The sequence below is a fragment of the Denticeps clupeoides genome, chromosome 17, assembly GCF_900700375.1.
Source record: "Denticeps clupeoides chromosome 17, fDenClu1.1, whole genome shotgun sequence".
Classification (NCBI taxonomy): domain Eukaryota; kingdom Metazoa; phylum Chordata; class Actinopteri; order Clupeiformes; family Denticipitidae; genus Denticeps; species Denticeps clupeoides.
Window position 1 is genome coordinate 15,514,101 of NC_041723.1, and position 22,284 is coordinate 15,536,384.

Sequence of the window (22,284 nt, forward strand, 5' to 3'; positions counted from 1 at the left end):
GAGAGATGATGCCGGGCTTCCAATAAGTAGAGCACTGCAGTGGTCTATTCTTGACAATACAAATGCATGTAATACTGCATGACATATGGACACATTGACACTAGAGAGCTTGCACTATTTAGGCGTTTTTAAACATCAACTTTATTCCATCATTATATGCCAAAGGGGTTGGTGTTCAATAAGCTTTAAAAAGTGCACTTTTCTCACAACAATTCTGCATGTTAGAATGTGTATACAATAACCGGCACTGTCTGTAAATGTCCATATCATCAGTCAGATCATCAGACATGTTTTGTCCCAAGTATTTAACCACAGTATATTATTTAAGGACAACACCCGATTGAAAGAAGTCAGGAAATACCAGTTGACTGTCCTCCTTACTTCTTACAATGAAAAGGTGATTCAAACTTGGACCATAAAGGGAACAGAACCTCAGCAACTTTTGGAGGCCGGTACTGTATGGACAGAAGATCACCAAATCATCTGCATACATCAGATTTCCACCGACTACACATCCAGTTCCACAATAACTCAGCCATTTTGACAGACCGACCATTTTCACATTTAAAAAAAAGGAGATGCAGAAGCAGGACATTTCCAGAATAAAAAGGATTTTATTTAACATAAAACAAACAGGCACTTGGGCTAAAAAAGGAAACCCAAAAGAATGTTTATCAACCCTAAGGTGCATTAAGACAGAGCAAAGAAAACACAAAGGTAAGGTCTTATCCACATTAATGTTGCAGCACCTAGTGGGTGCTGCTTGCTAACATTTTAGGAGCCCTGATCAATCGTGTTTAATTGTCTTCAGCTTGGATTGATCATGGCCCCTTAATCAGGTGCAGAAGCTCCTGGGCATCACATACATTGACTGGTGAGTGTACCAAACAGAAATCTAGGACAGAATTAACCAAGGGTTCATTTCCACATGGTATTATCATTTATAAAATAACTTCTGGTGATCAAAAAAAAAATATCGAAGCATCAATAAAACCTTTAAAACAGTAAATCTGCCTATTAAACAAATCTGAAATCTTTACCATGTTTTGATTTAAAACAAATCTTTTGATTTAAAAACAAATCTTCAGTGTTTAAAATAAAATGTTCCATTATATTTAAGATCTTTCCAGAACCTGGCTAGATTAAAAGCCAATATTTAAGTGAAAGTGAAAGTAAAGTCAAGTGATTGTCATTGTGAAACACTGCAGCACAGCACACACTGCATACAATGAAATGTGTCCACTGCTTTTAACCATCACCCATAGTGAGCAGTGGGCAGCCATGACAGGTGCCCGGGGAGCACTGTGTGGGGACGGTGCTTTGGGCACTAATAAAACATCTAGAATGGAATCAGTGAAAATACCAGGGTTAAAAACCCTGCAAAACAGCATTATTGTCACTTAGGCTCTTAACCTCATCATAGACCTTTTCATTATTGTCAATATTATCAAGTACAAAAAGAGTTACTTACAAAGCTAAATAGCTCACAGTAGTTTCTATGAGCCACTTGTCCACCCAAACCTTAAAGGCACCTCCAGCCTCAACATGGAGATCTTCCACATATTTATTCCAGCCTGGTTTTACCTCTTTACAGGGACCTGCAAAGACATTTCTTTAATTTGAATTTGGACAGATGCAGGGGTACAAGCTAGTGATTTATATTAAACATATTTTACACCTTGCAGTCTAAAAGGAAATAAAAATTATATTGTCTCTCGTGATTTATAAAGTGAAAACATGTTAACATAAGAACACTCCCAACACTTATCAGTCATAATAAGAGGTTGATGTTTCGTTCACATGAATTGATTTGGGAGAATGCTGTTCCGCTCATTTCTAGTGTTTTTAGGTAAAGCCCAGAAAGCCACCACCTCTGCTGAACGCTGGTCTGCATACGCAGTTGCACTCTGCCTAAATTGCTACTGGATGATTTATAGGGTGACCAGATCAATCACAATAACTGTGCACAACCTCAAAACACGTCAGGCGGGCATTCAAACTGAATACGCCATTCCCCAACTTCACACGACCAGGGACGTTCATGCCAATTTGTCTCCATTCTGACCGGGTGAAATATATAAATGGCATCCATCATGAACTGCTGCAGCCACGACAGCCACTTTCTCTATAGACACAATTGGACACCTGTTCCATTCAAATAAAAAAAAAAAATTTCACCATTCGCAAATGCATTTTAACATTTGCCGTTAGTCTCAAATGGACGCTACTGCTAATAAACGAATCCCCGTCTGCATGTTCTAGACTAAATATAGTGTATTTGTCAATGTGAGATTCACAATGTGTGGGAGCGGGGTAGGAAGCCGCGGATTCTCAGATATGCTCAGGATTTAAAGATGTCATTCTCAGTTTTTGGCATTGTGTGTACACAACTGTGACAGTCTTGTCTGGAAGTAAACTTGTGGCAAGACCAGACCAACCAGTTGGAGCCTAAAAGGTTAATCTAACTGAGTTTAAAAAATACTACTGAAGATACCTTTAAATTACAATCCTGTGCTTTGTGTTGCAAATAGAACTTGCTCTTCATTGTAGGCACACAGCAATTTATAAGCAGGGGTGGAGCTACATGGAGGTCTGGAGGGACACCCCTGTCCCTCCCCCTGCCTTGACCTCCTCTAGTTTCTAACAATTTTCCATCAAAAGAATTATAATTACAATAAATATATTGTACATCTCTATGCATGTGAACAATTTTTCATGTGCATAATTCAGCCGCTTGCACACAAAAATCACTTTTTTTCCCTTCACACAGTAAGAGGAGGGAAGATAAGGCAAAAGCTAGATACCAATCCTATGACCACAAAGTGTACAATAGTTAAAACACAGTTCAAAAGGTTTGAAGTACTTTTACAGTAGACATTATGCCACCCCTATAAAAAAAGCAATGGAACTGGCCAACCAATCACAAAGTCCTGGCAACACTGTCGGACAGTTGCAGTTGAAAGGTTGATCTTGACTATCCAAGTTAAGAAGTGAAAACAAGGGTAAATAATGCTAACCTATGCTACGAGATGACAGCTCAAGGCCTGCGATTTCATTGGTGGATGCCGTTCATGGAAACTGCATCATGGGAGTGCGTGATGAAGTCATTAAGAAGCTTACAGACATTGTGCCAGATTAGATTTTGCTCTTCTAATCCGTCAGATTACCGCCACACAAACCCGTCGACTGAGAGGACACCACGGTGCGTCGCGGCTTCAGCGCACTGAGCATTTCTCGTTTTTTTTGCAGCTCTGGGTCGTGTGACCCCATCGCTGAAGACGGAGGGGTAGCTGGAGGGGTGTGGAGTGACGGTATGCCCTTCCGAGCAATTCAGCCATCATTTCCTGCTGTCCACATGCGGCCGTGTCTGGGACATACGCTGGTTGGCCGTGCATTTCCGGCTTAATTCAATTAGAGTCCATGAGGAAGCGCAGCTTTAGCAACACATTGCATGCTGATGCCGGTGGAGAAAGGGTTTCCCAGCAATAGTTCAACCGCGAGGAGACGTCTTTTAAAGAGACAGCTTTACTGTGCAGGGGAACTGTGGAACAGCAAGGCTGGAAGGATCTCTCACCAACAGGTTCTGCATGGTGTCTGTTGCTTCGTGTAATGAGATGGAAGTGGTATCGGGAGAACTGGAGGAAAGGGCGGAGGACTTCTCAGAGGACCACATGCTGAATGAGGCCTTTTCTGGTCCAGGGCTGGAAATAACCCCAGGGGAAGATGCTCAGCTCCTAAAACCCCAACAGCAAGATAAGGAACCCATAACAGAAGAACCAAGGGAGGAAAAGATGGACGAGAAACAGTTAAGGGTTGAAGACCAAAAGGAAGATAGCGGGGAGGAAGAAAAGGAGGGTGATGACAAAGATAATGAAAACAATACCAACAATGGTGAAGAGAGTTTGGTGAAGAAAAGAGAGGCAGATGCCGCCACACAGGAAGGAGAAGACAGTGAAGATGCGCCCTCAGAGGACGGCATACGGCTCAGGAAAGGATCCAGTTGTGCAAAGACAGTTCGGTTTCGTGTCCCTTCAGAGACTGATGTAGTGGAGGAGAAGGACATCTCCGAGGACAGCCTTTTCATGGGTTACGAGACAGAAGAATGGACCTCAATCAGTTTTGAGGAGCTGTTCATGATGGAAGACTGGTCTGACATTACAGGTAGGCTAATGATTAAGAAATGTGTCTATTAATTCATTAAAAACTTTGAATGACTGAATTTTTTTGTCACGTTTAAATTTGTAAGGAATAAAACGCGCCTTGCAGCCACGAGCACCTGCTAGACGCCTCCTTCACCCAGGGACACGTTGGTCAACAACAAGCAGATTAACCTCCCTCTCCCCATCCTGCCTGCAGATGACCGACTGCTGAGGAAGAAGGTGCTGGAGCCGGGACCTCCAGAGGCCCCCAGCCCAGCCTGGGGTCAGGAGGTCACCCTGAAAATGCAGGGCGTGCTCGAGGACAGGATGGTGGTGGAGAAAGACTGCAAGCTGGAGTTTGTCATCGGAGAAGGGGACGTTAACCAGGTGAGCCGCTGTGAGCTGCAGGCAGGGGAAGGGCGGGGCAAGCTGGGGAAGGGCAGGGCAGGTCAGGCTTTATAGTACACCTCCACCGTGCTGTCAACACACACCTGCTCATGGTAGGGTCACCCTCTCCGACTTAACTTAGTTTAATGTGCTGGAAACATGACATTTTAGGACAATAACCAGGACATTACATCATTTCGTAATATTACCTAGAAATGCCCATATTTACTAGTGTCCAGATCTAAAAAAAGTACTATTGTTTATTATGTATGACTATTTATGACAATTTTGTATGCCCACCTTCCGTTAAAAGTGCATTTTTTGAAGATTAATACACCTTTTTAAAACATAAACCTTAAATTGTCAAAAAACCTTATCACAAACACTGCAGCTGGTATGACATTTTAAAAAGTCCACAAATTAAAATACCAGCATTTCACATTGCGGCTGCACTTCATATTCAGACGCATTTGTTTTCTCTGGTTTAAAACTTTTTCTGTGTTTTCAATTATGGCCTTTTAGGCTTTGACTAGGACGAACTCAGAATATTTCTTCTTTGCCAAATACCCTGACAGTTAAAAAATTTGTTTAGATTTTTCTGCCCTGATCTGCCTTGCATGCATATTATAACATAAAAGTAAATCACGATGATTTAACACAGTATTACTTGGATATATAATGTTATTATATATTATATGTTAATAACTATAATGTTATTACTGCTTCTGAAATCCTGGGCAACATGGGGAAAACGACTGGGGAAAGTAATAAAATGACAGCTGAGTAACGTGTTACTACCCAACGGTGTTCAGGAGGCGGGTGGAGTAGTAAATTATGACACTTTGAAAACAAAGCCGTTCACTTTTGCTTCGTGGGGGTCACAGAAGGCTTTTCACCCCATTCAGGCTCTGGAAGAGTGTGCAATATCAATGAGGAAAGATGAGATTGCGTTACTGCTGGCAGACTCACAATACACCTACGGGCTTTTGGGGAGGTAAGCACTGTGACATTATTTCATTCCTGCAGCAAAATGGTGAAAAATGTGCAGCAATGTTTAATAAAGCAATAACAATACTAATAATAATTGCAATGGGGTCAGGCGATATGTGTTGCTATTCCAGAGAGGCCATAACAGGGGGCGGAGCTTGCGTACAGTGTTCTCATCACACCGGTTTTAAAAAAGTAATGTGACATGTATCTTCACACTGAGGGACAAAGTCCTTTTGTACCTGTTGATGTCAGGGCCCAGTGCCTGTACCCAGCAGTATGGGTAATGAACCATAAACAGGAACAGATGGCCTTCCCCAAACTCCATTCATGGCTGGCCAGTGGCCCCTGCCCTGTGAAGCCGAGGAGGACAGGTCTTTAATTACGCCCAATAGGGCTTTTCTTTCTGCTCGCTCACCATTCAAAGCCCTTAATTCAGATGGTCGTACCAGGGCTAATGTTTTAATATCAAATTATACCCCAATTCATCCAGTGTTACGCAGAGGCAATTGCTTGGGTGGCGAATGAAGGCTTCAGTGGTGCAAACAAGTGCTTTAGAGGTACAACTATTAATCACCAAAACAATCTGAATAAAAATTCCTTCCAGCCGATTTTATGTACCAGTAATATGCCTCTGAACCAGCATGAGGGACTGTAACATTCTACCGGGCGACGTCTTGTTGTGACTTGTAGAGCACATTGGCTCCACTAAATTCGACTTTATCAGCACGTTTCGCAGCAGCCTGGCAACTTTGGAAATCATCCATACAAACACAGTCACGCTATGTTGGGAAGAGATCAAAATATATATATATGGATATATAAATGTGTGCATAACAGGATGAAAAACAGCCTTTGTCTGGCATGTCTCAGCCGATGGCCGGGCCTGTTTTGAGTCCCGGGCGGATGTGCAGCGGTGCGCAGGGCCGGTTCCAGGGAGCTTGTTTGTTCGGTGACTGCGGAATGGGCGAGTGGTGTTTTGTTCGGGGGCCGGGGCGCAGCTGGGGAAGGTGGGAGGTTCTATCGTGCGACTCTCTCGCAGGCCCTGTTATGTGTCCCCTCCCACGGGAGCCGGCAGCGCGCAGAGGCAGGCCGGCGCGGAGCTAATGGTTGTTTTGATGCCGCTGATTAGAGTCGTGTGTGTGGCGGAGACGAATTTAGCCTTCCCCCCACGGTGGAGCCCGCCAGTGTCTCGCCGGCTGTTAAAAAAGGTGACGGCGGAGCTACTCTTCTCCCATGCTGTTACATTAGCACAGTAACATCGCAGCCTCCACAGGATGCTTTCCTCCACTTCTCCACCTCACAAAGCCCTCAATGGCCAGACTTAGCATCTCTTCACTAGCTGACTGTTTCTAAAGTCTTCATTTCACTCCTCCACTGGTCCCTGGAGACTTTCTGCTCTTCCCACATTCAACTACTAAATCGGCATTTTTGTTCATTACCCCTTTGTGTGAACTGACATATTAAACATATTATTAGAACATTTCTACAACGCCGTGTAGAGCACAGTGGGTCCATTTTAACAGTATGTTATTTCATATTTAGTATTTATTACTTTCTTCATTTCAACGTTTGAAGCATATGCATAGGCTGATTTTAATAAACAACATTTCATTATTTGAATGAGGGGTTTATCAGGGTTAAAAAAAAGTTTCATTGATTGTTGACGATGTTTTAGTGACAACTTTGGAGCAAGTTGGTCTCAGTTTGAACTTAGAGTTTCAAAGGTTTCCAGAGGGAACTTCAACCTTCTCAGAACGTAAGTACGTAAGTTCACATACTATGGCAATTTACTGAGACAGCAGGGGCCCATAGAAGACGGTTTGCCAGAAAAATAGAGTGTTTTCTTGCTTTGTGAACTGTGACAGGCCGTCAAAAAAAACGGCAAAATGACGGAAAGAAACCAAACGGGAGTCTCATTTAGTCTCTCCCCGGCGGCTAGCGGAAGCGTTGATTGAGCCCTGCCAGTCGTCTCCTCTGAGAGCACTTCACGCGGCCGCCGTCTGAGCACCGCGCAGCTGCCGCGTTGCAGCAGGCCGCGAGCGACTGCGGCGCGTGGCCGGCGGCGCGGCTCGCACGAGACATCTCCCCGACACGCAGCAGAGGGGCCTTATTAGTTGATCACATTAGGACGAGGCCCACGGGCCACCAGGAAACGTCTTTTTCTAACGACAATTTACCTGATTGAATGAGACAGTCACGCGGGCCCAGAGCTTTTCGTTCGGACGTTCGGCTCTGGCCGGAAACGAGCACCGGCAGCCCAAAAAACATTAACCAAGCGCTTCTACGCGGTCCTGTCAGGTCCAATGATGCTGGAGGCGGAGCCCCCCTGGAAGACTATTAACCTAAATAAACAAACCGCACAGCCAATCACACGAGAAAGAGCAGCGGTTGTGCATCATCATACGCGAGGTCTGGCCTTAGATACAAAAGGAAGATAGGGACACGTGTCCTGTTCGCGGAGATATGAGTCGACATTCCTCGTCCATCACACATGCAGTAGAGTGCCAGTCAGTTGCTCTGCTGCGATGACGATATGGACTTCCTGCAAAGTGTTGGCTTCTCTCCTGCAGTAAATGACTCAGGAAATTCAACAGAAAACAAGACAGGACCTAACTGTATCTCCCTCATACACACCGGCGCACACACACATACACACACTTTATCTGTGTGTGCATTCTGTAAACCACACCAAGGAGAGCAAATAATTAGTATTAAGTGAGACAAATAATATGCCTTTAGATGTGCGCTGCCATTCAAAAGTTTACAATTTATCATTAGATACCCCTCAATGATCTTAGTAGCGCTGATAAAGAAGCAAATTCCCGCTAGTACAGTGTGCAGTGTGGGACATTTCTAAATGGCTCTAAACTTTTGAACGACAGTGTACGGACATCTGCCGGCACGTGTGCAAGTTCCCGTCTTTTTGCTCATCTGATAACAGCCAGTGGAATGAACCATGGCAGCTAAACATTAAAACAAATGCGTGCCACCCATAGCACCCATATTATAGTTTGACACAAAATAAATCAGCATAAACCCGCTTTAGAATATCAGATTATGAGAAATGGGAAATTTTAAATTTGACACAGAATCGTATAGATGTCATTACGAGCAACAGCTCCTAATGAGCCATGACTCTTGCTTGTTATTGACTGTGCTCTGAATGGGGTAAAATGTGCAAGAAATGAAGCTTTGCTCCAGTATAGAACCCCACGTTAGCTGGTCCCAGTGGTCACTTCAGTCCAGTCAGCACTGGGAGGCATGAGGCAGGAGATTATTTAGGGGAAAGGGTCAAAGTTCACAGCACTTTTCCTGCTCACAGTTCTCTTATGTTCACTCAGATACACTGGAAATGTCGTTTACAGACAGGTTAGCGTCTGTGGCACCCGGTTCCTGATAGAAAGCATAATCGAAGTTCTACAGAATTCAACTTAGTACTTCTTCAGCTTTCAACTTCAAGAGAGGTTTGTTGTCAGTACAACGGTATACACGTATAGAGTGGAGACAGAAATTCTGGTCCACACAGACCCACCATTCTAAAAATAAAATGACACTAAAATTAAACTAAACTTGACATTTTGAAATACCTATAAAAACTATAAAACACTCTGTACACTAAACAGGGACGACATCAAATAAGATGCTTCAAAGTGGCTGTGCATTGTTTAATTGTGTATAAAAAATTCCTGTTCATTTCCATAAAACTTGGAGTTGGTTGTGCGGTCACCTCTCTAGGTTGTAGTTCAAAGTTCAAAAACAATCAAGTTCAGTTGTCCCTACCATTCTTCAACTTACTGACCCCCAGATGACATCACTGCTGCTTCTTATATTTATCTCCAATGACTGGTGAAGAAAAAAAAAAGTTGACCTCCGTCTGAGCTTTACCGCCGGCCCAGTCGGTTCCAGGTCCTGTTGGATCCCGTTTTTGAACATGAGGTAACCCGGTTTATTGGCTGGCCTTGCTGGAAGCCCACGTGCCAGAGCAGGATCAGCAGGGCTTACTGTCATATAAAACACAATATGCCATGCGACACGAGCTTCACGACGCCACTTGTTTTCTTTGTGGCCACCAGGCCGTAAGCTTAGAGGAATTCCAAAAATTCGGTTTTGTTTACATTCTAGCAGCATGGTTGAGGCTTTTTCATCTGCCAAAACTGCAACACACCCATTTAAAGCTGAGGGAATTTGTTTGAAGCAACACCGGCATTCAGCTAGACAGGCCTTGTGTTTGTGTGTGTGTGTGCGTGTGTGTGTGTGTGTGTGTGTGTGAGAGAGAGAGAGAAAGAGAGAGCTCTGGGAGGTTTTTCTGCTGACGGATTGGCGTGTGTAACGGAGAAGACCCTGGTGCTGCTGGCGAATTTCAGCCCCGGTGAGAACTCAGTAGATCGCAATCCTCACAAACATACTCGCATACACCCACACACACAAACCCAGAAAGGTACACACACACACACTCCGTGTGATGACTCTTTGCTCAGCTGGGTCTTGAGTCATTTTTCAGCTCTAGTGACGCTGCCCCAGCTTGAGAAACACCAGAACAAATAGGTCTGGTTTAAAGTGCTGTCACAGTGCAGCCCGAGCAAAAGGCACAGCATGGAAAACACGTCTGACAGTAGCTGGTTCATCTTACCGACACCCTGATTACATCAGCGACCCCTGGCACTAGCAGCCTAAAGTCGTGACCGACGGGTGCTGAAAAGTGAGGAGGAGTTGGAAACATCTGTGCAATCTGAAGCGTGTTGCACAGAGTTACGTTTTTCACTTCATCAGCCTGCGTCAGAGTGCACGGTGCAACACTGCATCTGAACTCCGGCAGTTGTGCCAGGGACCCTTTGAGGAAAAGCAGCCAAACACTACGCGACATTTCCAACAATCTTGAGACAATAAGGAGCGCAGTGGCGAGGATCTCCGGGAACCATGTTTGGCATCTGCTGGTGTGTGAGTGCAAACCAGCACGCTTGCCTGAGTCTTTCCATGTGCAATGGATCAAGTCTGTCACGGTGACGCAAGGAGCCCGGCGCTCGTACACATGCCAGGGTAACGTGCTGCGGCGCGAGGTGAGGCGGTCGCAGTGACTCAGTCCTGACAGGCGAACAGTAGACTGGGAGAAAACGCTTTCAATGAAGCAGGAACTTGCACAGCCCTGTCACTAGCCGTAACCGATGTCACTTCTCTCCACATCTCCGTTGATAAATCTAAAGCAGGGAAAAAGTATGCATGCAAGCATTATTAGAACATCTTACAATGAAAAACAGACAAGCACAACAATAAGAAATCATTAATATATATATTAGTGGTGGGCCATTATCGGCGTTAACGTGCTGCGTAAAAAAATATCGCCGTTAATCTATTCACAAAGTTGGGTTGGTAGCTGGGTCTGTACTACGCAAGCTATTGTGCCGGAGTTAAATGGTTACACTAGATTTATAAGTATATTTCTTCTTTCTTGTGTCTTTTGTTTTCTTATTTCCTAAAGACTTTTATTTTGTTTTTGAGACCCGGTTCAGGTCTCTTGGACACATGGCGTGAGTTGTGAGAGCTGCGTGGGGTTTGTGTGCAAAAAGTTATTTCTTTAATTTTAATTTATGTACATATTAGGAATAATTTGCATGGGTGTTATTTTGTGAATATATTTTTATGTTCTTTTAATACTGTATATTGTAGAGAGAGGTGCAGAAAGACGCGATGTGTGACGTGATGCTCTGACGCGACCTTGCTTTTTGTACAGGAATGCAGTATTGTAAATTGTGAATGCTTTATGTTAATGTTCAGTTCTCTTGGACACATGGCGTGAGTAGAGAGGTGCAGAAAGACGCGATGTGTGACGCGATGTTCTGACGCGACCTTGTTTTTTGTACAGAATACATTTTGCACAGAAAATCTCTTGGGTGTCAGCTGATCATTTGTGGTTAAAGAAACGAAAACAAAAGGTTACACAACGCAGAAGAAGAACCGCTACACTATGATGACTTTCACCTTGATATTTTAGCGCGGATGTATACCTAGCCGAATTGCACTGTAGGGGGCGAGAACGAGTCTTCGAACTGTGAAATTACCACATCAAACATGACGTGGTAACATGGATGCAGCTATTTAACTGAATAAACAGTTGGTAAGCACAAGTACATCTAATTGAACATAATTTATTTTCATCACCAATTATCATAGTAGAACAGCTTTCTCAAGCAGTTTGTGATGCATTTTGGAAACAGGAGATGAGCCCCTGGTCTAATGCGCCTCCTGGCTTGAGAAACCCGTTCTCAAAGACTTACTTTTAGTCATTATTTGGGTAGCACACATATTCTGATTGCCTTCGGCAGAATTCTAGATTCGGCAGAATTCTAGATTAATCTAGATTAATTCCAAGATTGCAGTGAGATTAATCTAGATTAAGAAAATTAATCTATACCCACCTCTAATATATATATATATATATATATCATTTTTAAAAAAATAATTTCTTATTGTTGTGCTTTTTATATTTACAGCATTTATCAGACGTCCTTATCCAGAGCGAATTACAATCAGTAATTATAGGGACAGTCCCCCCCTGGAGCAACTTAGGGTTAAGTGTCTTGCTCAGGGACACAATGGTAGTAAGTGGGATTTGAACCTGGGTCTTCTGGTTCACAGGCGAGTGTGTTACTCACTAGGCTACTACCACCACTTTATATATAGATATATAGACATACACACACACACATACATATGTATATGTGTGCGTGTGTGTGTGTGTACAAAATAATGTCAAATAAATGCATGGTAAGGATAATATCCTCACTTACTGTTTTTTATGTCAGTTGTGATGACTCTACATGGACAGCCAGATATGTTCTCATTGTGAGAAGGAGTCTTCATCAGTGGTGCTGTGCTATTATGCTGTTATGATGAACTATTAATGTCATGAGGACAAAGGACTGGCTCCACTCTGAATTGCATTTCTGGGCAGGTCTTGGTCTTGGCTTGTACTATTTGAGCTAAAATTGGTCCAAATAGGTGCCAAAATAGTATCTTTACTCCGGTTTTGGTTCCTATTTTCAATGGAGATGGAATTAAAATGTTCAGTACTTTCACAGCAATCTGAAGACTGTCTCTGTTAAAACAATTGCCGTTAATATCAGATGTAATCTTGGGTTCAAGTTGCGAGTGGTGAACAGTTCCAATTTCCAAGGTTGGGGACGTTTCTGGGAATCAATTTTGACATTCTTGTAAGACAATATCTGAAAGAGTGAACAGTGTTCATTGTTACTGTTCTTTGCATAATAATTGGCATAGCAGGTCTGCTACCTTCTCAGAAAATATTGTTAAGTAAATAAATCCCCTAGTTGTTTTTTTTTTATATTAAAATGACCAAAAGCCCTCTAGATGGCATATGTAAAATGGGCACAGGACATTTTGAAATCAGGCTATATCCCAACAACAGAAATGACCTTGTTGATGTGGCATTTAAATAGTTTTACTCAGATCTGGTCTGATGATAAAAACTCAGCAGAGAAATTCCGAAGAGCTCAGAAGTCTCGAATGCAGATACAGCAGTCAGATCTTCACCTGAGTGGAAATTGTTGTTATACGGGCAAACTTCAGAGAAGGAGGCAGGGAAATGCCTCCTTCGAAAAACAAGATCATGGCTTGATGTGTGACTCGATGTTCAAAAATGTATTAAAAATACATTTATCCAATAGGTACATTAATCTTCAGAATTGTTATTAAATGTGTTTATTTTATTGACATTAATTAATTGGAATTAAACCACCTACTGTGCATGGCACTTTGCAACTGACAAAATGTCTTTGTGGCATGTAGTGCCAAGCCATTAGCAGCATGTTCTGTTTGGGTGATTGAGCCATTATGTCCCACAGATGCTGGATTGGACTGAGATCTGGGGAATTTGGAGACTTTGAACAGGTCCTCAAATCATTCCATAAACACTTCTGCAGTGTTGCAGGGCTTATTATCCTGCCGAAAAAAGGCCGGCCGTTGCCACCGGGGAAAACTTTGAAGGTTACAAGTGGTCTGCAACAATGTTTAGGTAGGTGAAATGGGATTGGGACAGTGGTGGCATAGTGGTTAAGGAAGCGGCCCTGTAATCAGAAGGTTGCCAAATCTCGATCCGCCAAGGTGCCACTGAGGTGCCACTGAGCAAAGTACCGTCCCCTCACACTGCTCCCCGGGTGCCTGTCATGGCTGCCCACTGCTCACCAAGGGTGATGGGTTAAATGCAGAGGACACATTGGAAAGATGAAAAGGCCACAGAAAAGATAAGTGCATTGCTAAAAGCAACATGTGACCAGATGCTTTAAATAAGAATGCTCCATTGTAGACAGTTGCATGTTATCATTTCATCTGACTTCGAATATGTTGCTGCCTCATTGTAATCTTATCACTTCCATAAAGCCTGCAGTGTGCTGGGAATTGCTGCAAATCCCACTTCTGCCTTTTGCTTATGGCAGCGCCTTGGCACGGCCTTTCTCGCTTCTGTTTACCGCGTCCGTGTGCCAGGAGGTGGGCCTTGGTTCAGTAGCAGCTCCCACTGTCAGTGACACGTGAATTAGACCTCAGGAAAAAAAAATCACATTAATATTGAGTGACGTGCTATTATCACCCCTTTCACGTACAATCACTTTTTGTGTGTAATTATACACCGGTCTGTCACCGGAGCTGACAGGAAACTCACAACAGGAAGACATTTTTATTGCAGCAGCGGTGAAACAAGCCAGCTGCAACCTTTCCTTTATCACCCAGCAGAGGCTTAGGAAAAGAGTGTTTTATTGTTTAGGTCTATTATGCAAAACAGCTCCATTTCCTTGTTATGCTGGATGAATGCCAGGCATGATGTCACATGATGTACGTTGTGTTATGAAGTATGTGAGCATGTAAACATGTGCTTAGATACTAAATAAATGAATGGCCTGTCAAACAATTGAAAAGTTAAATCACAAAGAAAATTAATTGAGATCAATTATGATTAATTGTTAATACTAAAGCTTGCTATAATGCATATTTAAAACTATGACAGACAAGTGTGGAAAAAGGCTCGGATGGGGAGTGATGGAGAGACCACCTGGTCATTTTTTTATATAAAATGCGCTACAGACCGGGACAGTCAATTTTGTGGAAATAAAAATGGGTGCAGATTCCATTTGGTACTGTCCTGGATCCTTGTGAAGCAGTCAGGCAACATTTTATTTTCTAAGATGAATAACCGCCTGTGTGCTTTTAAATATTTTCATCTGGTCATGCCTGATTTCCACTCTCTGGACACATGGACAATGAAGCTGCAGTTTTGTGTGTCCATTAGAAAAAAAAAAATTAAATGTCATCTGAATTGGCCCTAAAACTTCATCATTGTCATTGTCTTGAGTGCCATCTTTATGTAGCTTTAGTCTCATCATAGGTTTAAATATGCATTATAGCAATTAATTAGGACATTGTGCGTTAATACACATACAGTAGATGTAAAAACTTCACACTGCTGTTAAAATGCCTGTTTTTAAATTATTCAGCACAATTAAATGATTCAAATCTTTTCCCAACTTTAATGTGACCTATGACATCAATCCAAGAAGACCAAATGCTGTAATTAAAATCAAAAGGTGCTTCAACAAAGTGTTCACACTTATGCAAACATCTTATTACATGCTTTCCCCCTAACAGATTAGATAGAACTGCACAGGGTATAATGTCCCGTTTAAGGTGGGAAAAGTCTTCAAATATCTTCTATCACAAAATCTAAATGTGTGTGAGTGTGTATTTGCCTTGTGAACTGCTCAGTCTTGAATCTTTTCCACCACATTGCTGCAACACTCAGTGCATGTGGAATATTCTGGCTCGGAATGAGTGTGACTGCATCCAATGCACAATCCTCACAGCTCCCAAGTGTTGGAGATTTTTGATGTGAGAGAACAGCAGGAGGGCCACGTGGCCTCGGAGCAGGTTCCTGACGTAGCCGGTCTCCCAGAGACGGCAGAATGTGAGTCAGGACCCCAGATGATCTCCCACCCGGCCTGGATCGCTGTTTGGACTTGGACGTATGCTCATTTATATGCAGCTCTTTCTTCTCCCAAACCTAATTCCCTTATCAGCTATTTGTTTCGTCTCAGAAAAAAAAACTTACACAATCCATACATTCGGCCAAGATGTCATAGATCAAGAGAAGAAGTTACAACTGAGCGTTGCACAATCCTGTACAATGAGTTTATGTCCTGATTTTGGTGTGCAGATGTGAATGCAACATGAGAAGTTTCCTTGGTCGTCCAAGCTGCTGTTTTCTTAGATGGTCCTAATATTTCCAATTACTCTCCTGTCATTTTATGACTTTTTCAGCACCACTGAGCAGACTGCAAACACATAGAATTACAAAAAAACACAGAAAGGAAGAAAGAGTATCAAGCAGCCCAGAGGCTCTCCTCTCATAATCAGACCTCAGCCAGACCCTCTTATGATAACGGAAGCGTAGTAGTTGCCAGGCAACCTGTAAACACACCCACTGGTGATGACTCCTCTGCTCTGTGTGTAATGGCGAGCAAGTGAGCAAGTGACTGGTGGAGGAGGGGGAGAGTGGGCTGAATGAGAAAGGCACACTGCTGATGGTGGGGATGATGTGGAGCTCCTCTGCTGCTGGCCTGACTCACCTGTGTCTGTGTCTGTGTGTGTGTGTGTGTGTGTATGTGTGTGTGAAAGAGAGAGTGAGAGAGAGTGGGACAGAGCTAGAATGTGCGTCACCCACCTCTGAGTGACTGTGTGCCAGTGCAACACAATCAATTAGAACTGCCGGTGTGTGTGTGTAGACAGGAACATGCATCATGGATTACACACACAGAGAACACAATATCTAAATGTACAGCATACATGTGCATTGGATATTCACACTGATTTGCATGTGCACACACACTCACACATATATATCAGATATACGGTAATTTGTTTGTAACACATCGACTATAAATGTTACCAATATTTGTATTTTTAAATCACATTTTTATTAGTGGGGAGCAAAATTACTTTGTCTTAAGCAGAATGTAAAAAAACACAAAGTATACAATATTTGAACATTTGTAAAGCATACAAGTACACAGGATAATCAAAGAATACAGGTAGAAATGAGCATGTGGCCAGCCATGTATGCGTGGACACACATACACACACACATATGCTATACAAACATATAGTAGATATAATAATATATGTTTGATTAACACAACTCAATTGATTTTAGTTCACATTTAAAACCACAAATTTTCTTTGATTGTCCTAAGCAGGATCTAAACCCACAGACCCAGACACATTAACATGTTGTGCATCCCATCCCCCAACATTCACACATCCCCCCAAACGTTCACACACACACACACACACACACACACACACACACACACACACACACACACACACACATATACACACTGTTCCCCGCACATCCAGTCATGCAGACAGGGAGTAAACCCTCAGCCATGACTCACAGTGGAGCGTCATGACTCCGTCACTGGCTTCAGCATCAGTGCAGCTGATTTCACCCAAGACCTCAAGACATCCACACCCCTCAGGACTGAAGGGATTTTACACCTGATTTACTGGTGGTAGTAGCCTAGTGGCCAACACACTCGCCTATGAACCAGAGGACCCAGGTTCAAACCCCACTTACTATCATTGTGTCCCTGAGCAAGACACTTAACCCTAAGTTGCTCCTGGGGGACTGTCCCTGTAACTACTGATTGTAAGTCGCTCTGGATAAAGGCGTCTGATAAATGTTGCAAATGTGAAGTTCAGAGACCTGCCTTTAGCTTATTCGCCTTCTGTTTGACATGGTAATAGTGTCCAATAAGTTTTTTAAAAACAAATACAAATCACCTGATGGGTGACCAAATTTGTGTTGCTCTGCTCACATATGCATTAAAACCCTACATTTACATTGTAAAATGAATAAAGCAAGTCTAAATTATGTTTAAAAACTGGTTGCAACTATCAATCAGAAGGAAGTGAAGTGAATGTCATTGTGATACACAGCAGCACAGCACACGGTGCACACAGTGAAATGTGTCTGTACAAATGAATCTGTACACAGACAGGATTAATTCCCTCTGCTGTGACATTTTCAGACCATATTTGTTTAATATTTTTTGTCTCATTACAGACATTAAAAAGAATTAGTTAGCTCTTTGGAGCTAAGCTGTCTAATTTTTGCTTATGGTTTATTTGGTTTATTTACATTAATGCAATGCTAAAATATTAGGCAAGAAAAATCACTTTTTTTACGTTGACAGTTCTTTTTTCATTGAAAGTGATTGTTTTTGTCATTGTGATATACGGCAGCACAGCACATGTTGCACACAACAAAATGTGTCCTCTGCATTTAACCATCACCCTTGATGAGCAGTGGGCAGCCATGACAGGCACCCAGGGAGCAGTGTGTGGGGACGGTGCTTTGCTCAGTGGCACCTCAGTGGCACCTTGGTGGATCGAGATTTCGAACCGGCAACCTTCTGATTACAGGGCCGCTTCCTTAACTGCTAGGCCACCACTGCCCCAGGGTAATGCTGGACCTGGAATGATCTCACAGCAACGATGATGTTTTAGGGACCATCCTATTTGTATGACATTTGTATGACGATACACACATCTGTGCAGCTTGTCATGTAAAACGTCACGTTCCCTCAACTTTTTTCTAATGATTGGCCACTTCTGTGGTCATTTCCAGCTACTTTTAACACCTTTCTTTGGTCAAATAAAGCCATGGCCATTTTCCTGAGACATGTGCCTACTGGCCTAATGGCAGGCCCGCTCTCCTCGCGGTGAGCCGAAGGAAAGAATGTGCAGGGTCACACTAATAACCGCTCTATAATTAGTGTCCCAGATGTGGAGACTTCTACCATGACAACCTCAGACACGTCTCCCTAATTAGCAGGAAAGTGCACTGCACAGGACCAGTGGCTCACAGTGAAAGGGAGAGGAGACTCTGCTTTATTTTACTGAGAAAATAGCTGTCATATTTTTGCTGTGAGTAAAAAAGGAATTTTTTCCCACATTTGCATGGTATTAAATATGTGCATATTGTGAATCTGGAATAAGGGGCCATTTAGGTGGCAAAAACTGCAGATAGATTACTAACCAACTTCTGTTCTGTTTCTAGGAAAAGCTTGCTTGCGTTATTTTAGAAAAGTGGTTCATAACCTTAGAACTATTCTGGATACAAACATTCCCAAAAAGTAGTTTCACACAACAAAGTCGTTCCATAAAGAAGTCCTAAATGGTTCTGGGATTATATTTGAAGCAGCTGTAGAACCCGTTTTATCTGAGTGTGTTTTGGAAAATATGCTGAAATTGGCCCTGATAATTGCTTTATCTTTTTTTTTAGTGTTCAGAACCACAACCACAAAGCAACACATTGTGAAAAATAGGACATTAATTTCTGATTAAAATCACTTTTCCAGTTTGACAAATGTTGCATATTAAGGACAGTTTCAAAACATGTCAGTTTTATCCACAATACACAAATATATTATAAGTTTATTGATGCCAGAATTAACAGTTACAGTTAACCCCTAGATATAGTTTTCATGGTGCAATGCTTGCATCTAGCATTCAGCTGTTCCGAAACGATGTCAGGATGCATCGTGGATGTAAATAATGTATAAGAGGCTGAATGATTTAACAGATGGAGTCAGGATGCCCAGTGTCTCTCCCAGGCCAGCAAAATGCCAGGCTGGACCTGTGGTATAACGGTTATAAATTAGCGTTTCTGTGGGAAGAGATGAGTCATGTTATCATGATGAGTCCCTGATTCACTGCATAAACTGCATAAAAGATCTTCCCTCTGTGCTCATTCTGTTCTGCAGATGGTGACCATTTCAAAATAAAATGATGATGGTGCTTAGCATATCTGTATTAATGACATAATGACATTTTATAAGTCAGTCCAAGCTGTTTTAGGAATATGAGCTGTAAAAATGCCTTTGATCTTATATAGTAAACTGCATATAGTGAATGGCTGTAGATGTAAACATGGTGACTGTCAGTGGATGGATTATAACTGCAGCACAGCTCTGACGAAGCATGCAGCTCTAAGCAGCACAAACCCTGGGGTAACTGATGTAGATAAAAAAAAAAAAAGAATCTGTACACAGACAGGATTAATTCCCTCTGCTGTGAAATTTTCAGACCATATCAGACCATATTTGTTTAATATGTTTTGTCTCATTACAGTCGTTAAAAAGAATTACTTAGCTCTTTTGAGCTAAGCTGTCTGATTTTTGCTTACGGTTTATTTTTGCTTATGGTTTATTTATTTACATTAATGCAATGCAAAAATTGCAGAAGAGAAAGATCACTTTTTTATGTTGACAGTTCTTTTTTCAAGTGATGTTTTTGTCAACCTTTTGGTTACTTCCGCTTAGTTACCGGCTAGGCCACCACTGCCTGTAACCTCAAAATCCATGTGGAGCTTGAATCCCTGTTAATGACATCACAAGTTCAGACATCTAGAAAAATGAGATGTGCTTCAACATTTGGCAACACTGTGTCCTCAGTGGCCTCACGACTCTGATTGCGAGTCCACAGGCTAATTCCGCTCGAGATAATAAAAGGAATCGGCTGCGTGTTCTGCAGCAACACAGATTGCTGCCTATCAACACCATCCGTAAACCTGTTCTTCTCTTGAGTGCCATAAACATGGTGTCTGTGTTTTGTACAGCGTGACCCCAACTCTGCTGGAACAGTATGTGACTGAGCGGACGCACAGGTACGAAGACGGCTCGCCGCACATCGCAAGTCACAAGGTTCCACTGGGGTCAAAAACGAGAAAAAATGAGTAATCCAACTTGAACCCCGCACCTCTGCGACAAAGTGTTGCGTTTCTGTTGTAATGAAAGGCTCTGTCCCTGCTGCAACTGCAGCGTGCTGCCCCGGGGCTTCGGATTGACTTCGCTTTAAAGGGGCTGAGGACGCCTGCTCCAGATTATATAGGGACGTTTGAAGTGCTGTCCCCGAGGCAACGCACATCCATCTCAGCCATGGCTGCATTTTCTGGGAAATACAAAAAAACCCAACAGTGTAGTAAACAGAGAGAGCAGCGCGTCCAGAGGGCCGTAACAATCTGTTGCTCCTTGCCTGAGTAATAAGTACTGAGTAATAATACGTCATTTTTTAAAGAAGAACAGCTGTGACTGGGCACTGAATAGCGGATTTGGGATAAGCGCCCTTGTCTGGTTATGATGGTGGTGGTGGTTGCGCCTCCCACACAGAACATGATGGAAATCAAAACATTTTTTATCTTTTGGCCGACATTTCAAAATAGAACCATGCTGTCTAGAGTCAGCCTGTCCACATTAGCATGCTTTCTGGAGGATTTCTTCAGACGATTGCCATGGCAACTACCATGAGGCACTTTCAGGGCAATCCCGGCATTTAGAGGCTCACATGAGGAAATACGAGGGTATGACGTCAAAGACTCGGTTCTTTTGGACTGACAAGGTGACCCTCGGAGTGAGTCAGCAGCCTGATCTGGCTGCCTTAACAACAGCAGAGAAAGTTTGCCATGGGGGTCAGTGCGGTTGGTGGGCCAAAGGGATCAAGTCACCAGCACAGATGTATCTGTCCCACGAGGACAGCATGGGGGGGGTTGATTTTACCCTGACTGAACACACAGCTATATCTGGAATCAGTTGCATAACAGAACAGAGCATGCTTGCTGCACTTGAGGCCAGTGGCCAATGTTTAATTAAAAGTTGAAACCAAACTGGTCTGTAATTTTAAGCGCCAATGCAGTAAAAGCACCCTTGTCTTATGTGAATGAGTGCTTTTAATCATATTAACTATGCCAGGCAGATCCTTACCTACATTCAGAAATAGCTGGAAGGCAGTCAGGAATCTGTTCTGCAGTTCTGGTATCGTGCTCAATATGGCAGACAGAACAGACATTTATCATCTCCATGTCACTGGTCAATTAGCTGTCACACATGTGGGCAGATAAATGTCACTTATGATATTATTTCTCAATTTAATATTCACTTTTATTATGTGTATTTCCAAATCCAACTGTAGCTCTGAGGAGTGGTAGTAGCCTTGTGGGTAACACACTCGCCTATAAACCAGAAGACCCAGGTTCAAATCCCACTTACTACCATTGTGTCCCTGAGCAAGACACTTAACCCTAAGTTGCTCCAGGGGGACTGTCCCTGTAACTACTGATTGTAAGTCGCTCTGGATAAGGGCGTCTGATAAATGCCACAAATGTAAATGTAGCTCTGGAGTTGTTTAAGTACCTTCTGTGTTACCCTTGGTGAACATGTGTCCTCTACTACTCCCCTAGGGATCAGTTTTAGGTCCTTTGCTTTTTCTTATATATGTACCCCTGCTTGGGTCCATACTCAGGAGGCATGACAGAGCATTTTATTACTGTGCTGATGACTGCCAGATCTATGTCCTTTTAAAGAAAAAAGACATCCTTTCTGTAGTAGCGCTACTGGAGTGTCTTAAAGACATTAAGGCCTGGCTGTCTCATAATTTCTTAAAATGCACTGGTTTTTGGCCGTTCTACCCACATTTGGATTAAGGCTTCTTGGAACAATCTGTTATGCCAATTGTTACCAAACTGGTGCTCAAGGTAGATGCTGACCTTAAATTTGACAGCCAAATCAGAGCTGTGGTTAAATCTAGCTTCTTACAGCAAATTTGGCGGAAATTAAATTCAACATAATAAACCCAAAGCAGCATTTGATTACCGTAACTCACTTTACGTAGGGTTTATGGGATTCCGATATTACTCACCTTCAGT

General features: G+C 42.7%; 1 protein-coding gene across 1 annotated transcript in view; it reads left to right on the forward strand.

The window, feature by feature from the left end:
- Positions 1-22,284, forward strand: part of fkbp16 (FKBP prolyl isomerase 16) — a 36,909-nt gene that overhangs the window by 1,654 nt on the left and 12,971 nt on the right. Inside the window, exons 2-4 of the mRNA XM_028958556.1 lie at positions 3,250-4,161; positions 4,357-4,526; positions 5,432-5,520. Of these exons, the coding sequence (XP_028814389.1) occupies positions 3,588-4,161; positions 4,357-4,526; positions 5,432-5,520 (833 nt within the window). The 5' untranslated portion in view covers positions 3,250-3,587. The remainder of the gene's footprint in view (positions 1-3,249; positions 4,162-4,356; positions 4,527-5,431; positions 5,521-22,284) is intronic.